This window comes from Aphelocoma coerulescens, chromosome 1A, assembly GCF_041296385.1.
Source record: "Aphelocoma coerulescens isolate FSJ_1873_10779 chromosome 1A, UR_Acoe_1.0, whole genome shotgun sequence".
NCBI classification, from domain to species: domain Eukaryota; kingdom Metazoa; phylum Chordata; class Aves; order Passeriformes; family Corvidae; genus Aphelocoma; species Aphelocoma coerulescens.
The window spans coordinates 13068603-13087249 of NC_091014.1; the positions used below are offsets into that span (position 1 = coordinate 13068603).

The following is an 18647-nucleotide window of genomic DNA, read 5'->3' on the forward strand; positions in this document are numbered from 1 at the left end:
GTCATGAAACCCACTCTAACTATGGTGAAACATCAGTAGGAGACAAAACCAAAAAGTATCACCCTTAAAGCAGGCCAAATAAATTTAATTCTGTATCATGTGTACTGGCACAGCACAATCCAGTGAGTTTGATGAGACTTGAGACTAGAAACTCCTTACACAGCAGAATGCATTTTAAACTCCATGTTCCAGCCAAGGGACAAAGTTGCTCAAAAGGACAGGCAGCCATGCGTAAGTACAACCCTGTATATGGTTCTATATTTACTTGTGTGCATATTTTTAGTAGTGAGGAAAGATCAAAAGACAAACCATGTAAACTACAGTGTAGTCCAGCTGAAGTGGCCAGGACTTCAACTAGCACTTGTGGTTGGAAAAGGGGCGCAGCTCCCAACTCCACGGCTAACTGTTACTTTTGCAACCCTACAACCACTTTTCATACAGTGCCAACACCCAGGCAGCTATTCTTGCTCCTGTACCCAAAGCCCAACCACTCAGAAACATCTTTACAGCCTCCAGGTCAACCTGAACACATCCACCAGGCACAAGGCAGAAGAGGCAACCCCTTCTCCTCTCTGCTTATCCTATGTCCTTGTTGCTCTGGTTCAAAGGACTGTGTTGTGTAACTCAGCTGAGAGAAGCTATCAACAAAAAAAAGCCAAAATAACCCACAGAAACTCCAAGAAACAATTCAGAAGCAGAACTGGGAAATAATTCTCTCTGCCTAACATCCGCACATCCCATGAGAACTTGGTTTTTCTTGTGTGCTACTGAGAAGTGAAAATCCCATAATTTAGACCTATTTCTAGCACAAGAAATACAAGTTCAACAGCTTTCACCGGTTCTCTACTGAAATTGACTGAAAAAGATGCAGCCACATACAAAGCTATGTGCCACATTCAAACATCTAAAATAAATCCCATGAAAAAACACCTAACACAGCAGATACCCGGATGTGATGTTCTCCACTAAAAAGAGATTTAATGTGTTTTTCATGAACTAATCTTTAGCAAGGTAACCAGTACTAGAAACATGATGAACATACAAAACAGTGGAATTATTTTTGATTGTGGAAAAACTATTTCTAATTTCTCCTCTGTCTTTTTCCTAAACTAAAGCACAAAAGTTTTGCATGGAGTATCCTTTATTACTATATGCGAACTACATTTTTTTCTGTATAACGTTTCTCAAAGACGACATGCATCAATGAGAAATCCAACTTACTAAAATCCAATAGGTACAGATAGCAAAAGATAATGTTATCTCTTTCTAAATGAGCTTATCTGAGTTCCTCACACATAGAATCAGCTTCATGAGGTACAAAATCTAAAGGAGCTGATTTAAGCTCCTACCATACAACTTGGATAAACATATACCTCTGAGAACACAGAGCTCCACAGATCCATGTGAAATGATTTCCAGGAGTAGGCCTACGCAAAATAATTTTAAAATTCACTACAGCTACTTAAAAAAACATTAGGCAAAGCAGAGCTGTCTAGAAGAAATCATCTTCCAGAAGACAAAAATCTGCAGATTGCCGATTCCTACCACAACATTTCACACAGATTTAGAAAAATGTTACCAATCTCCTGATCTTTTTTAAGTAAGATGGGAGGGAAATCCAATAATTTATTTCCTACCAACAGCTAGGTAGGATTGGTTGGAACAGGATTTCTTACAGCACTTTTAATTGTTTCCTTATGTATTTATAGTATTTTGACCTCCACTTTTCTAAAACACAGTAGTCTATTTTGTAAAACAGACACAAATGAAATTACATCACATTGAACAAAAAGCTGCCTCAGAGAAAGCAACCTTACATTTCAAAGACCAACAAGCATTTATTTTTAGAGCATTTAAAGTTTGGAAATATTTTTAATACCAAATTTAAAAATGCATACATACATATTTATATATCTCACCACCACAAAAAACAACCATTACATCACTATTAAAGTTTCTTGCTTCATACTTAAGAAATACACAATAAACACTGTAAGTTTGCACTTTATTTTCCCATTAGAATATAAAAAACATTTTAAATTAAAAATGAGGTATTACCATATACTAGATAGATAAGGAAGCAGAAGAAAAAGGTTTTACTTCTACCTTAAGTCACCGGCCTGTTCCACGACCTTGAGCATAAAACATCTCTTTGTAGTTCTCTTATCACACATTGTGCTAATCACTTTACACTAAAGGAAACCAATGCAAATAAAACCTGGAGTTTAAAATCTACAGCCAAGGAAAAAGATTTTGCTGTAGATTTACATAAATGCTAGCAAGTACCTTGGTAAAGCTAATCAATTTTAAAGCAGTAATTCCAAGTAATGCAATTCATAAATATATGGAAAACCCTTTAGTTAAATTGTTTTATTTGATTATGAACACACATAAATGAAATATAGTCAGACCATTTTACAACAATGTCAATGAGAATCTCTCACGATGACAAAGTCCAAGCTTCACTACAAAATCCAGATTCAGGGCAGAAACATGGTCACTGGAATTTGAGGTGTTTTATTTTTAAGCTTCCATCACATATTCTTGACATTTTGGTGATGCCTTACTAATCCTGTACAAAATTAATAACTTTCTGAGTAAAATAAAAGCAAAGCTTCTATGTAAGTGCTTGGGGGGATGGTTTCGAATAGTCCCCAATACATAAATATGTCCATTTAATTTCACTTACATGTTTATTTTAAGTCTTTTAATTTATTTCAAAAACTACCAAAAAATCAGCAGCTAATTCTGCACAGTTTAACTATCAAGTATTTCAGATAGTTAGATTATAGTGTAATATGGAATACTATTAATTATTTCCTGGTATTAACTTACAACCACAGAAATACTTTGTCACATTACAGACAATATGGATTAGGGAAATTATGCATTCCAGCCATAACTTAGTAAATCAGAGACCCTAAGAAATCTGAGAGGAAAAAGGTTAGTTATAAGAAAGCTCTGTAATTAATGTCCTAAAAACTTGCTTGCACTCAGAATCTGCACTGTCTCGCTATTTTTCTGCTTTTAAGGTCTTACGAAGGTGCCACAAATTAAGTGTGAGTATATTTTTTTTAAATAAATTTACAAACAGGAACATAAAAAAAATACTGCAATGGTGTTTCTCAGAAAAAGACACCCATGAACATGGTAACAAACCAACCACAACTTAACTTTTTTACTACCTATATTACTATAAACAAGATTAAAATTATTAACACTATGGGATCCCTTACCATAGCACAGACAAATTAAGAATCTATCTCAGAAATGGGGATAAGAAGAACTTTTGATAGAAGGCCACATGAATATTTGTCAGTACTGCATGTCTTGGGGCGCTGGCATGGTGAGATTAATTTTATACCTGCTAATAACATCACCATACAAGAGGTAATGTCCTTTCTTTGAAACACCATATATTGTTCTAATTAGAATTTCCAAATGATACAATGATTCACAACTGAGAGGACAGATGGTGAACTTGAAAAAGTAATATTGCATGTTAATTGGATTTCAGTGGAAAATTCATTAGTCATTTAGCTTCTCAGGGTACTTTTATTGTTCCCAACTTTCATTAACCTTCTGTTCCATATCTGTTGTACAGACTTCTGAAACACTTATTCTTTTGGTGACTTTCACACTGATAGATACCAACTCACCCCATTATGTTCTTCCCTTTCTAATTTTCCTCTTATGCGTCACATGTAACTAAGAGAATCACCAAGTCAGATTGCTAGAACTCCATACTGAATATCCCAAAAGCTGTGTACTGACTTCTGTTTGTTAACAGTTGCCCTGATCTAAATTAGATAGTCCGGAAAACCTAAATTATATTCAGATGTGACAAACTAACGTGTGCCAAGTGCTGAAGAAAGCCTGTGAGGAGATTGTTAAATTTTTCATTATGCATCCTTTATATATGTAAAAGAAATGTTAACCAAGAAACATATGCTTGGGACCACATCATTCCAGTATTTTCTGAAAATATTGGAATAGACCTTAACAGCATGAAGTGAACCAAGTAACACACTGCAGCTTCCATATGGTTAAAATAAGGCATTCAATCGAAGGTCATGCTGTAATCCAACTCTACCTTGGAGAAGGTAAAGAACAAGCAGCCAGAAAAAAATGACCCTTGATGTCACTTGCAGCCACCACCTGTAGAAGAATGGAAAGAAAACAACTCTCACGATTCCTTTGCGGGTCAAAGATGTCCAAGGACTTTCAGGTTTTGCTTTAGCAAAAGCAGATCCTTTAAAAAAACAGAAAAGAAATTTAGATTTATTCCATGATTATGGCTAATAGAAACCTCAGTTGTTCAATAGTGGAGTAGTTAAGATAGTGAAATGGTGGAAGTACCAGATTTATTCAAGTAATTGTGTTTAATAATTGCTCCTTTAAATAATTATCTCCACAATCCAAATATGGCATAAATTGTTGGTGCCCTCTTGGCTTCCATTATCAGGAACTTCTACAAATACCTGTATTTCAGAATGTTCGAATAACAAAACATTGCCACATCAAAATTATTCTAAAATAAATTATTAAAAATTCTTCTGATTCACAGAGGTATCAGAAACATGACATGAAGCAACAAGAAGTCATATGAAAATTCTACATGCCCATGGAGGCATGAGAGTCCTTTCCCAACACAGCAGAGGGATCTAAAATACCAACATCTGTAAATTGCACCAGACATGTCATTCAGGAAAATGAAATGAGGTTGGGAAGCATTGAAGTGAATCTGTCCAACTGAGGACTATGCCCAGGAGCAGGGAAGCCACCCAAAGAATAATTTATCTTTGTCTCTCCTTCTATACCATTTTTTATCTCTCTCATTCAAATGTCTTTTCTCTCCCATATCTCTCCATTTCTTTTTCTTCTGCAAATTCCCATCAAGAAAACTGTAAAAGGTACTTAATGGGGATGTGACTTAAATTATGCCAAGTTATTGACAGAAAGAGTAACTACTGCATGCTGCTACACCATCCCCATCTCACTTACAAGCAGCACTGGTATTAGTGAGCTCTGTGCTGCACAGGTAAAACACTGCCAGCTCTGAAACTACTTTAATGCCATCACTGTACTGAAGAGGTCTACCACTGTTTCTCAGTTTCTTTTAAGTTCAAATTTGATTTTGTTTCTTTCTCTCACATTCCTATTTTTAAAAAATTGTATTATTAGGTGATGTGACAAAAGCTTATCTGCACAACCACAGAGAAGTTCAAAGAGATAATTGGAGAGGGGAGCCCAAATAATACTTTCAAGGGTCCTTCCAGGCTACTCCTCATCACTGGAACCATCAGCCTATCAGGCTCATCTCCAGAGCAGAGGCAGAAAAGCAGGTGGGAATCCAAATCACAGAATGAAAAGGATGACCAGGCCCCTCCCAGGGCTGTCCCAGAAGAGCCATCGACCCCACTGTCCAGGTGTGAACCCTCACCACGCACTGCTGGGAGCAGCTCTCCAAGTCATCTTTCAGAGGAAAAGGAATGCTGCCTGAGGGGTGGGACTCATTAAGGGATGCCAGGGAAAAGATGCTCAAATGGCACAGGACTCATCAGACATTTCAGGAAGAATCCAGAGGTGGGAGAAAGAAGGGGTTTAGGCAATTTAGGGAAGAACAAGTGCAGGGAAATTGAGTGGCAAGGGGATAAAAAGGACTGGTCACACAAACAGCCACTGCCCGGGGTGCCAGGTCTCTGAAGGCCAGTGCTGGCTGTGAGGGTGCCCAGAGAGCACTACTGGCTTCCTGAAACAGATGCAAGAGACTGTGCTGGCTGTTGGGCTCATGGATAAAAACACTAAATAATCTTTTCCCTAGCCTTTACAAGGCATGAGGGAAATTACATACAGAGAAGAATAAATTAAGACTAAATAAAGACTTTTAGAAAAGTCTCATATCATCTGGCCTTCTGTTGCTGTTTTGTTATTTAAAACAGGCAAGAAACAATCAAGGCCTATACACATTTTTACTCTTCAGAAACTTCAACATAACCTTTCCTCTAGATGTCAGGAGATTTGAAAGAAGTCTAAACACATGGCAGTAGGAGACTTCTAAACTAGTAACTCAAAAATGATAAATGGCAACACAAAAGGTTTTTATTTTCTTTCCCAAAATTTAATCTATATAACAAAATTTAAACTAAATTCTTAAGCTTTCAATTTAATCTTGATGTCATCATTTAACAATATTTTCTATCCACCTGCTTTAGGGAAGAGTTATGTAGGGTTGGCTCTGTTTTGTTTCACCTGGGGTTAGTTTAAACCTACTAATACACTGTCATTATAATAGACAGAATGGCTGTTATTTTTATACTGAGAAATTCAGCTTTTTCTGGCTCAGGACCTACCTCTTACAAGATCAACATCTATGAGGTCTGGTTTCACATGTCCTGTTTTCTTTGGTTTGTTTCTCAAACCCTGCAGTAGACAAATACTATCAAAATACTTTCATGCAGATGACAGACATTACAAAAGACAAAAATATCTCTGTGGTCAGTAGTTGTATTTAACCTATACTCCTACTGAAAATTCAGACAAACATGTCAACTTCATAGATTTAAAGTACTATAAATTAAACATTCCAATGAACAATGCACAATAGATGCCTTTTACACACTTTACAATCTAAATAAAACCCAACCAATTACTGACCCACCAGGCTATTTTTCAAACAGGCACTGAGCAGTCATGGCTTTGCATTATGCACACAATGTATGCACACACTTGCAAGAATTAGTAATACATGTCTATTAGATTTCCAGAACTTTTGCAACAAATTACATTCCTGAATCTCTTTTCTCCTTAGATGTCTTAACTTCACAAAATGCTTACATTGCAACTCCTTAATTCCAAACCTAGATAGCAAATCACGTTGCAATGCAGGAGCCACTAATCAGCAAGATCTCAGAAATCCAAATTCTAGAAAAGTATTGAATTTTTTCACTGTAATGAATATAGATTAGCCAATTAAAAGGAGGGGGGAAATCCCACACAACAGGAAAGCAGCAGGAAGAAAAGCAAGATTATTTTGTCTTTTACAAGCAACATCTTCCATCACTGAAGAACCAAACTCTCTGGCAAAGCTCTCAAGTTTGGTTTTAATGCTAAAATGTGATGCTGTACGCTCAAGTCTCAGAGACAGCTCTGAGTTTATTCTGCTCCCCTTAGCTTAGACTCTTGGTCACATTGGACAGTAAGAAAATCACCGAGTACAATTCAAACAGAATAAAATAAAGTATTCAAAAAAATATTTAGGATACAAATGTAATTATTATGAAAGTCAGTTAACTGTTTTCGTTCAAAAAGCAGTTAAATTCACTGGGGAACTGTACATTTCTATCATTACCAAAGTTTATGCACGTGTAAAAACACTACTTAAATATAAACATAAGTGTAAATGAAAGCATAAAAATGAAATTATTATCAATGAGAGACTGATCAGTGAAATCTGGTAGTGTTAATCTATTTAAGAACAATACTAAGCAAAATGTTCAATTGAATGCAGCTCAAAATATTTCTCACATCTAAATTCAACCGGATTTATTTTTCATGCAGAAATAAAGCTAAGATAAAAAAATCAAACTGCAACAAGCTAGATATGTAGTCATTACCCAATGTGTCTATTAGCAAAATGAGCTTGCCTGAAACAAAACAAAATCAATACACACAACTGAAACATGAATAGGACAAAACGTGCTCTGAGGATGACAAATACAGAAAACCAGTTGTATTTTAAATTCAAGCACTATAAACACCTTATAATGCAAGATTTTTACAGAACTGCAGTCCTAAAACTGCTGTAATTTTATGTGGAATGAGAAAAGAAGCCCATAATTAGAATTGGAAATTATCACAATTCTAGAATCAGCTACAGATTCTTGTGAATCTTGCATAAGCGAGCCACTCCATCTCATAAAGAAAACTGAAGCTTGAAAAGAAAATTCTGAATGATATAATCATTTTCAAATGTATTAGTGCTTATGAGCCACAAGATCTCTCTTGAAAGTCTAAATAAAGATGTGCCTTTTGGAAGAAATAATGTCCTAGAAACATGCTCAATCCTAGGAAAAATTTACCACTGTGGCTCAAATTATGTTTTCATTTTTAAAGAAAGAATTCTGAAAAAACTAAGTCAAGAGTACAACTTGATGCAGCCTTCATAGGAAAAGAAATGGTGACTCATTCTTTAAAAATTCCACTGGTGAAACAGTACTTTCAGTGTCCATGGACTACACTGAGTTGGCTCCTGAACTGTTTGCCACACACAGTAAAAGCATTCCATTTATTCAGATGCAATTTCTCCACTTTCTTAATGCATCACAAATCTCTGTAACATACATGGAAAACAGCAGTGTTTCAGACTAACATTATTTTAAAAAAATATTCAGTGTTTCATAATGCTCAGACCCATCCAGTTAGTTCATATAATTTCTATTCAGCATCAAACACATTTAGCTAAGCATTAGCAAAAGAAGGTTCAAATAAAAATGCTTAAAAGTAGTTGTAATTATTGTAAAAACTTTTACACACATTTTAAAATTAATCCTGATACATTCTATTACAGTTATAACTAAATTATAAATTCATAGTAAGAGAAACTGACTTTCTACTGAAAAATAAGATTTTTTCAGATTTTTAGTGAAGTTAATTTATAAATTACTACATAATTATTTTTATATATATATTAATAATGTCAAAGCACATAGTAGCTTTGAGACTAAAGCACTAATGTGTAATACCTGAACTTAGTCATGTGCCTTGGTGTTACCCGAATTGCACTTCATTCAACCCAAACTCAGACACCACCAGCAATTTGTTAGTTATTGGACTCCTGAGCCAACAAGATGCATTTCAAATCAGCACAGGGCACTGTTTGCAGTAACTATTTGAATAACATGCTATTACACAGCAGTTAATGAACTCCTCTCCTAGCTGTGCTGGGTTTTCATGGCCATGGGAAGGACCCTCCAGGCGCCCCAGGCTCAGCTCTGCTGCTGAAATACGTTGGGTTCCACTTCCTGTGTGTGTTTCTGTACAGAAACTCTGTAGCTCAGGCCAGTAACAGCTCCCACAGAAGGCAAGCAAGTCCCCACACATGTTTTGTTCAAGTACTGGGGAGTGAAAAAACCAATCACTGGGGAAACTGAAGCAATGTACATTTTACTGATGTTAAATATTAGCAACACCTTGAAACTCATGCAGAAATACCACAATACTCTCATGCAGCGTTGGAGGAAAAGAAAAGGTTAATTGCAAGAAAATGTTAACTAAATTAACATCGTGGGTATGACATCATATACAGCCTATAGAACTAGTACCTATAGGATTGATTCCTTTATCTCCAAAGCAATTAGCAATGTGGCAGACGCTGATGGTACTGTTAGTTAAACCAAAACGCACAGAACGCTGTTAAACTGCTTGTTCAGAGAAACAAAGCCTGAGGTACTTACCAGTCTAATAAACTGTACAAAACAATGACAGCATCATAAAGGAGGAAAAGTAAACTGCAGGTATAAGGTAACTAACTGGAAGCAAAGAGAGCTCAGATAACTGACATTAGAATTCATCATAAAGAAAAGTGAAAGACAGAGGTATTAACACAACTAAGCCCTGTCTTAAGATAAGTGAAAAGAAAAAAAAGTACTGACATACAGAAGATGCATCACACTAAACGCTGCAGAGTTATTAATTACATAAAATAAATAGAGCATAGTATGCTAGTTACATTTGGTTACACTCCAGAAGTCTAGTTTTACTTTACCAGTATTAAACACCACCACATACAATGGAGATTACATCAGCATACATGACCACAAAAAAAAACCTTTTTAAATTCTGTATTATTACCTTTATTTCTCTTTGCTCTACTGATTTTTCCCATATTTGTTGATCATATGCTCCAATCTAAAAAGAATACAGAAAAAAAAAAATCTACATTAGGATTTAAAAGACATTGATCAAACAAAATCAAACCAACCTTCAACAAGAGAAGCATGAAGCCACCAGGTTATTTCCTTGGGGAGACTTGTTTACAAAGAAGTTTTTATCTTCTGCATTCCATCTTGGCTGGACAGGATCAAGCTGATCTGTAAATGAACTGCAATAGAGGGGAGAGCTGAGCCTCACAAGCCCAAGCACTGGGAAGACCACGCTCCCTCCCACCCCAGGTCAGGATTCCAGCCTCCACATGACAGAGAGCAGAACTATGGCAGCTACACTGACACGGTCTTTCATATAACTTCAAAAGAAATAAGCACATCTAGTTGAATTCATACCCTCACTTAATTTATTTGTTTTTAAACCCTCTATAATTCCCATTCCATTCCACCCACTTTTAAAGCCTCATGGTCTTTAGCTTTATCTCTTAACAGTGCACAGCAACCAGATATATGGTCAGGCTGGTAATCAACCAGCTTATAGCCCAGGGGGAACTCAAAGAATATCAAGAAATAGCACTTTTCTCACTGATTGTCAGATATTTAGAGGAAGAGCAACCTTAAACTTCAGGATGTAAGATAGTGACAAGAACAAGTTGATAAATCAAGACAACATATCCAAGTTTTGTAAGAAATTATCAAAGATCATCAGATTGCTTTGAACTCCACCCATTTCTAGGTAATAACCAGTAGTAACAATCTCTTTTACTATGGCAATTTTAAACCCTTGCCATTTCAGCTGCTCTACTTAGACACAAAAATCGTGTGTATCTGGGGTTCGATTCATGTCACAAACTCAGAGCAGTCAAGCGTAAGATCACTTCTAGGCTGCAAGGGAGAGACAGATGCAGTTCCTGAGATTCAAAGATCCTTTTCCAGCCTGCAGAGGTGACATGAGCAGCTCAGTCAGACACCTGACAGCGATGCAAGAGGAAAAACTCCCACCATCTGAGCAAACCTGCATAAATTCAATCTTACTGAGTGTGATTCCTCCTTCCAGTTCACAACTGCAACAGACGTGACCCAAGCACAAGTGCACACACTTTGTACCAGAAAACATTGTTCTCATTTCTCATTTAGTATTTTACCCTTCAGCATTAATTTAGATGTTAGAAAATAAAGAAAGAAAAAGGAAAAGTCATTCTTAGTTAAAAAGGATCTTTGAACCAAGGATCTAACATAAATGCAAAAAAATAGTCAGGGAAGCCAATGCACAAACATACACACAAACAAAGAAATCTAAAGACATCTATGCCTCTAAACTTGACCAATTAGTGGAAAAAAATTTTTTTTAATTCTAATTTAGAGTAATAAATTCCAAAGCATATCTAAGATTGAAAGTGAGAACTGCAAACTGAATTACTGAATAACTTTCTCAAATTTAAATAATATTTCCCATTCATAGAGTTAAACAACTTCTATAGTTTGCTATGTTAAAACTTTACAAAAGAATCAATCTACTGGCTTTTTGGTAATAATAAATACTTTACACCTCTCATTTGTTAAAAAAAAAAAAAAAATAGACTGGAAAATAACTCAGGAGTCAGGCACAGTAGTGGGCAGAATTAAGCACTTGCTACAATTAAAGTAATTAAACCAAAGGAAGTTTAACAGCTAACTCCACCCGGATAACAGCCAGCAATTAAAAAGTCAATATATTGAATAACCACTCCACCCAGGCATTTATAGCTAATTGTTCTGGCTTTTCCTCTAAATACATATCAAATGAAATTTCAGACCTTCCTGGTTTTCATTAAATTTGCTAAGAGCCCCAAGTGAAATTTTTGTGCTGCATAATATTGTGTCCTCCCCTCCCCATACCCCAAAAAATTCTTTCTACTAGGACAGAAAAGGGAATGCAAATCTGTGTCGCTCTCTGTTCTGCATGAACCAAACGCAGAAGGAAGCCTTTGTGCCAATAAAGCTGCAAAGCAAACTCCATTCGTAATTCCATTCATAGCTGAAGCTGGTATAGAGTTGAAAGTCTTTAAAACAGTGTTCTTCTTTTAGACAAATAACAGACCATTAGTTAAAGGAATTCTGGGAAACACAGATCCCAGAAGACATCTGAGGCAAGGAGGTTGACTGATTTAAAATCTTAATTATATTTTCCTACAAATACTTCTTTTTCCTCTTTAGGCAGCAGCTTCCATCTCCCCAAAAAGACAAGAAGCAGGGATTTCACCATTCACATTTCTCTTTTAGCGTGGCCCCATAAAGCAACTCTTCCAGCAGGAGGTAAAATAAGAGAACTACTTTAAGGACAGGGTCCTTTACGACTGTTTTATGGGAGGAGTGGATCTGTCCAACCACCTCTGACCAACTTTAGTTATTGAAATCGTAGCACAGGACTATTCAACAAAGCATGCTGGTGTGAACTGAAAGGAGTGGAAGAGAGAGCCAGTGCATTACAATGTCTCGCTTTTTTGTTGTTGTTGTTTGGGGTTTCTTTTTTAGTCTACCTGGTATCACCTCTTTGTGTTTTAAGAAAGTTTAAGGAGCACTTCAGGGAGCAGGTGTCCATGCCACTAAGCACATCAAATTCCAACCTGATACTCAACTTCCCTTCTCGCCATCTGCATAAGCATCCCTCCACACTTCCACATGTAGCAGAAGAAAGTACGCAAAAACGAAGGCATCATTATAAAGCAGCGTGCTTTTTCCAGGATACTGGAACACTTCATTTCCCACATTAAACAAAAAGAGGAAGAACTAGTGTTACTGAAAGAAGGCAAGTAAAAAACACAGGCATTAATTTTTTTTCTCTCCTTTATGTCAGGAAATTTATAGTTTGTGAAATGTCTTGCAGAATTCATTGAAAGATACATTTTAATTTACAACAAACTAAATTATAACATATAATGATTACCAGAGATGCTAGGCATGTGTATGAATTAAAATCAAGAACATAATTTGTGAATGAATTGAAGAATGTAAGTTAATACTAGCAAAGCTTCCTAGTTTTAAATTATTGAGAGCACCAGCCAATTCCAGCTTCAAAGAGTTTGGATTTACAAGTATTTGCATTTGAATTACGTTTTATGTTAAATCTAATGTAAATCTAAAACAAATGTAGGCTCTTGGCTATTCATGTATTTCCTTACAATTGCACATACCTGAAGGACATGGAAAGAAGTCTAGCACCTAGTCTAGCACCAAAGAAATTAGGCTCTAAAGGCAAGTAAAAGGAAGGAATAACCTTCCAGAGATAAGATCAGGTTGGAATCTGAATAATTTAAATATACACAACTTCATCAAAGCAAGGTCTCCCTCAATATGCAACTGTCCCAGGGCTCCTCAAGCAGGCATTCAAGCTCCCTTGGCTGGAGCTATTCTGCCAACAGGAATGCCCTGACCAACTCCAGAACATATTTACTACTCCTGAACCCACCAGCTGCTCCTGGAGTCTCATCCCTCACAGCTGCAAGTTCTGCACTATCCTTCAGAGAAAATTTAAAATACAAAACAGAGAAGTCAAAAAATTGTCCCATTTTTAAGTACACAACTGTAGGAAATGCTTTTAAAATGCCTTCAAGACTTAGTGCAAGGCTGTTTGTGTAAGAGCTCATCACCGATATTTTCGGTCCATCAGTCCAGCCTACAACTGGCAATAAACTTTTTTTAAAGCAAACTATAAAACACAGTATCCCAATTTTGAATTGATTTCACACAGAAATTTATTCCACACTTAATTTATGAAATATCTAATCCAAAATTGTATTCTACAGCATTTTTTTATTTGTTATGGCTTGGAAGAAAATAAATTAACAAGAAGTTAGATAACAAGAAGTTAGATAACAAGCCTAACACCTCATTTTGAAATGTAACTTTTATCACCAAGCATCAACACAGCCCTGCTGTAGGAAACTTGTCAGTAACATTCTACAGATATTAAAAATGGTGGTATAACCTGTCTGTAGCAGAAGTAGATAAACTAGTAGATGTTATTTTACACACACTTAGTTTAAATCATGCATCCCAGGCCTCCTCAATGCCAAGATTTTATCCAGTCTATCCAACTCAGTTACCTTTAGAACACTCAGTTCACAAGAGCTCACACCTCAATAAATACCGAGTAAAGAAGATGACTGGGATTCTGTTCCTTTATGCATTTGCAAAATTAGCAACCACTCTTCAAGCAACTATAAAAATTTTCAGTATATAAGGGATTAAATGACTGAAAACTGCAGCCACTCTTTCACAATGGAGAAGCAGGTGCTTAACATCCTAAATTAACAAGGTGTAATAAACTTTCGAATAGATTTTCTTGAAAAAAAGTTTCCTCATAAGTAATTAAAAAAAAAAATCTAACTTGTATGTGACTTGGCATGGGAAATTATGCTATACAATTACACATTTGGTAAACTCAATAAAGCTAGCTCTTTACTGAAAGATTAAATAATTTTGAGATCTTTTTTAAGTGCAGACTCCTCATAAAGTTTTCTGGATTTAAGTGCAACTCTTGCAATTATCTAAAATAAATGGACTTATTCTTTCCCAATCAAATACGTCAGGAAGCATTTGATCAAATTTCTTCATACATCTAAAATTTGGCACCTCTACAGTTTGGTTGTATAACAGCAACAGCAATTAGCCTAAGTAAATACTTAAGCAATTGAAACCACAGCAATTTTTACTTCAAAGCCCAGTGGAAAGAGCTTTAGCACTGCTTAGTGCTTCTTCCCAGTGCCTTTCTCATAACAAGCCATGCGTACATCAAGACTGAATTTGAGCTTTGTGAATGACACTGATATTCACTTTAAGCTAATGTAGTGATGGTATCCTCCTGTAGCCCAATACTTGCAAGGCCCTACTGATTCTAATGGAATTGATCAATATTTCAAGAGGCATTTATAATTTATGACCATGCAGACTAGCAAAGATTATAATCCTAGGAATACATAGGATTTCCTGTTGGATCTTAAAACTTTAATGTTTATCAATAATGAAACTTGTGTGCTAAACTTTGCTCTTTAAAACCTCTAAACACTTTTAAAAGCCATATCACAATAGTATTACAAATCCAAAAGATGTAAGATCTAGAGCCTGGTAAATAAATAACCAAGTTGCTTCCTCGGACAGTCTGAAACTTTATTGAAATATTTAGTGCTAAAATATTAGCCAATATGCTTTATTAACTTTTACAGTCCAACATTTTTAAAATATCTACATGATTTTCTGTATCAATTTTAGTATTAAAATATCAATATATAGATAATTTCTTACAGGCAATATCATTAATTTTTACAAAATGTCTCAATTTCTCAAAACTTAGAACTGGATTATTAAAAATTATTTTAAACTCCAGTTTATTTCTTGCATGAACTAATCCCCATTGCAGCAAAGGTGATACTCTAGTAGCTCAGCAGTATAATTATCTCTGTTGGAGTAGATTTCTGGTCTTGGGACAGGGTTTTTTTTCAGGATGTTTTTCATTTTCAAAGGTGGTAGGTTTTTTTCAATTTTGTTTATGGTGGATACATGGACTGGACAAGCTAAACTAAGACAAACTTAGCCAATAACCCATAGAAATCACTATATGGTAGTTGTACACTGTCTGTTAACAGCAAAGAGTTAACTTTTAGTCAAATGGAGAACAACAGTGAAGGGATTAAGGTTCTATATCCTAAGGTACAGAGCTTTGAATTTATAACTGCTGAATTTGTTGCTTCTGATTTAAAAAAATCCATGATTCCCCTCCCTTCTCCCTGTTTGGTGCCAGAGGGAGGCTGAAACCATCTATTTAGAGTAAAATTAAGCAAGGAATTCAAAACTTTAATAAGACTTATTTATTCTAAACTATTTGAATTACCAACTAATGACCTACTTAAATTCTGCCAATAACTGCAACAGCACTGTATTTACAGCCATTTCACTGAACAATAATTTTACCAAGGCTTACTTCAGAGATACCATCCCTTTCAGAGTCCAATAATAGCTAATTAAACATTTATCAACTACATACTAATAGTTTTTCTGAATTATTCTTTACAGATTAACTCTTCTTAACATCCATCAGCCATACTTATCTATTGCCTTGAGTAATGGTTTACAAATTTTAGCATATCTACAAAAAACACAAATCATCTTTTTTATCACACAATTAAACATGAAGAAAAACTATATACAGAAGAACAGCTAGAAACAGTTTGCAGGTTAAACTAAATGAGAGTACAGGAATAACCAAAGCTGGACAGAGCACCCAAGATGTTGTCTGAGACGAGGCTGATCAGAGCAATTCCCTTCCTGGGTCCACTGGCTACAGTACTGCTAACAATGCCCAGCTACTCTACAAGTGTTAACAATTTAGACCTGTGCAACACTTCCTTTCTTCTTCTTAATGATAATGTACTTGCACAAAACTAAACAGTCTCAAGATGTAACTGCGAAAAGAAAACCACTCTGACAGTCTCATTATTCAGTATAATTCCCTGAAGACCTCTAAAAATCCAGTAACTTTACCAGTGCTGCAACTAGGATTTTGGAACAGCATTGTCCTTATGTCCCTGATCATTTCCACTTCCCATAGGACGCTCTCCTTGCTGCCCCTGCATTTGTCTGGGTGGCTGAAAGATCAATCAGATCACTCAGTAAGAGAAAAGAAAATGTTAGGCTGTAATTCCACAAGGCCTAATTAAACAATTTAAGAACCAAAGAACTCTTCTCAAGACAGAGGGATTTAATCTCATCGCTCCCCTGCCGTTAGATGGTTCATCTCCTTGTAGACTCCTAGCCTTAGTTTTAGCTGGATGAGTTTCCTAACCAAATTGACTAAATAAATGTATGAAAGTCTGTGGGAAGGCCGAGCAGGCATGGGAGCCTACAGGTAGGCAAAATGCAAGCCTGCTTCAGCCACAGCCCCAGCTGAGGGATCTTTTGCACGAGATTCAGAAACCAGAGTTCTGCCTCACCAAACAGGACACTGAAGGCAAACCCCCACTAAGTCAGGCAACTACTTGAGTACCAAATGTGGAAAGAAACTATCTGAACACACATTTTCTTCCTCAGTGCTCTGACAAATGACACCTCCAACAAAACTTTTCAAGTTTTGTCACTTGAAGGCTGGCATTTTTAAACCAATGCAGTTTCAGCACCCAAAGTTTTAGGTGAGATAGCAATACAGCCTGTCCATTTGGCAAAATCTGCCTTTGGTGCCAGGATCAGTAATGCATCATGTGAATTCAGTGCCAAAAAGGAAATTAGGTGGTTTCAAGGTAAGATATAATTTTCATTTTGGCCTTTATTAACTTAATACAGGGACCAGGTTAGGAAAGTTAAAGCACTGATAGAGTTAAACTTGGGAGGGACCTCAAAGGCAACAAAAACAAGCTTCTACAGGTTTGTTGATGACAGAAGGAATGCTAGGAAAAATGTGGGCCCTCTGTGGAAGGAGAGCTGGTTACCAGAGACATGGAAGGTTGAGGTAGTACTCATATGTTTTTGCCTCGGCCTTCACTAACAAGTGCTCCAGGTTGCAACATGCTCTAGTGGGAGGTGTCCCGCCCATGGTGGGGCAGTTGGAACATGATGAATTTTCAGGTCCCTTCCAACCCAGACCATCCTATGAATCTAAACAGACAAGAATAATCTTGGACTAATGAGCTGCAAAACACTGAATATTAAGATCTTAAAGCAGTGCCATTAGAACTCTAACTTTGCCCTTTAAAACCATGAGAGAGAAAACATCTCTTTTGTTTTATTGTGCCCTTTAACAGCTGTACCCAAGGGATACCCAAAACAGCAGAAAGCTGCATTGGCAAAGTTAACTGATACACAATCAGATGCAGGATTCAGCTTCAATTCATTAAGTTCCATTCTGCCTTCCCCTACAACCATCCCAAAGAGAAGGAACAACATAATTGTACAAAATTGTTGGTAATATTGCAGGAGAGAGTTTCCCATTTTAGCAGCAAGGCTTACATAAGGACTGAAAATCAGAAAGTCGTTAAGGTAAATTTATATGTATTCTCCAAACTGGAAACCAGACCAAAAATTCCATCTATTATTATCTGTAAAACTTGAAAGTATGATAAGAAATTAATGCAAGAAGTTACAAGCAATAGAAGAAGTGTTTTAAATTGTTCATAACTTTATTATTTTTAACCTCAGTTACTGTTACTGACGCAATACTTCAAGTACACATAATAGTAATAGTATCATACAAAAGTTATGCCACCAGACACTGAAATTGTTTACAATATATGTGGGGTGTCCGATTTTTTCACAGGAAATAAACACTATGATGCGTTTCTCCATAAAATTAATCAATTACCAAGCTGAAGCAAATTCAGTATTGTGGTAGGTACACATAATCCTAAGGACGTTAACCAACATGGTGCATCTATGGGAGCAGTAGCTCGGTAGCTGTCTGGAACCCCTCCAGAGATGAGTGCAGACACTCCTGCCACTCCCTTTCATTGCAAGAACCAGGGCAGCTTCAAGGCTGAAAACAAGCCAGACCAACCCTGTGTCACACAGGAGTATCTCAGCACTGTACTCCCTAGTGCTTCAAGAAACACAGCAGAGGTTTCATTTATTTTACTTTCTACAGAGCCAATCTGTATCTAGCAGATTTCATGCCTTGAAAAAGCATTTGTCCTGGCTGGGAAATGCAAGCAATCACTGGAAGCACTAAAACTCTGTCTGTGCAGTCTTGTATCTCAAATAACAAGCTGCTGTAATACCACTCTGAAATCTTACAATCCA

The 18647-nt window shown here is 36.3% G+C and overlaps 1 protein-coding gene across 3 annotated transcripts in view; it reads right to left on the reverse strand.

The window, feature by feature from the left end:
- Window positions 1–18647, reverse strand: part of PHTF2 (putative homeodomain transcription factor 2) — a 62659-nt gene that overhangs the window by 26498 nt on the left and 17514 nt on the right. For 2 of the 3 annotated variants that reach the window (XM_069035837.1, XM_069035827.1), the window contains exons 3-5: window positions 9853–9909; window positions 6354–6423; window positions 4094–4252 (exon numbers count right to left, since the gene is read on the reverse strand). In XM_069035837.1, coding sequence (XP_068891938.1) covers window positions 4094–4252; window positions 6354–6423; window positions 9853–9909 — 286 coding nt within the window. Of the gene's footprint in view, window positions 1–4093; window positions 4253–6353; window positions 7344–9852; window positions 9910–18647 lie in introns of those variants that run through there. The other variant, XM_069035846.1, reaches the window with a different exon arrangement.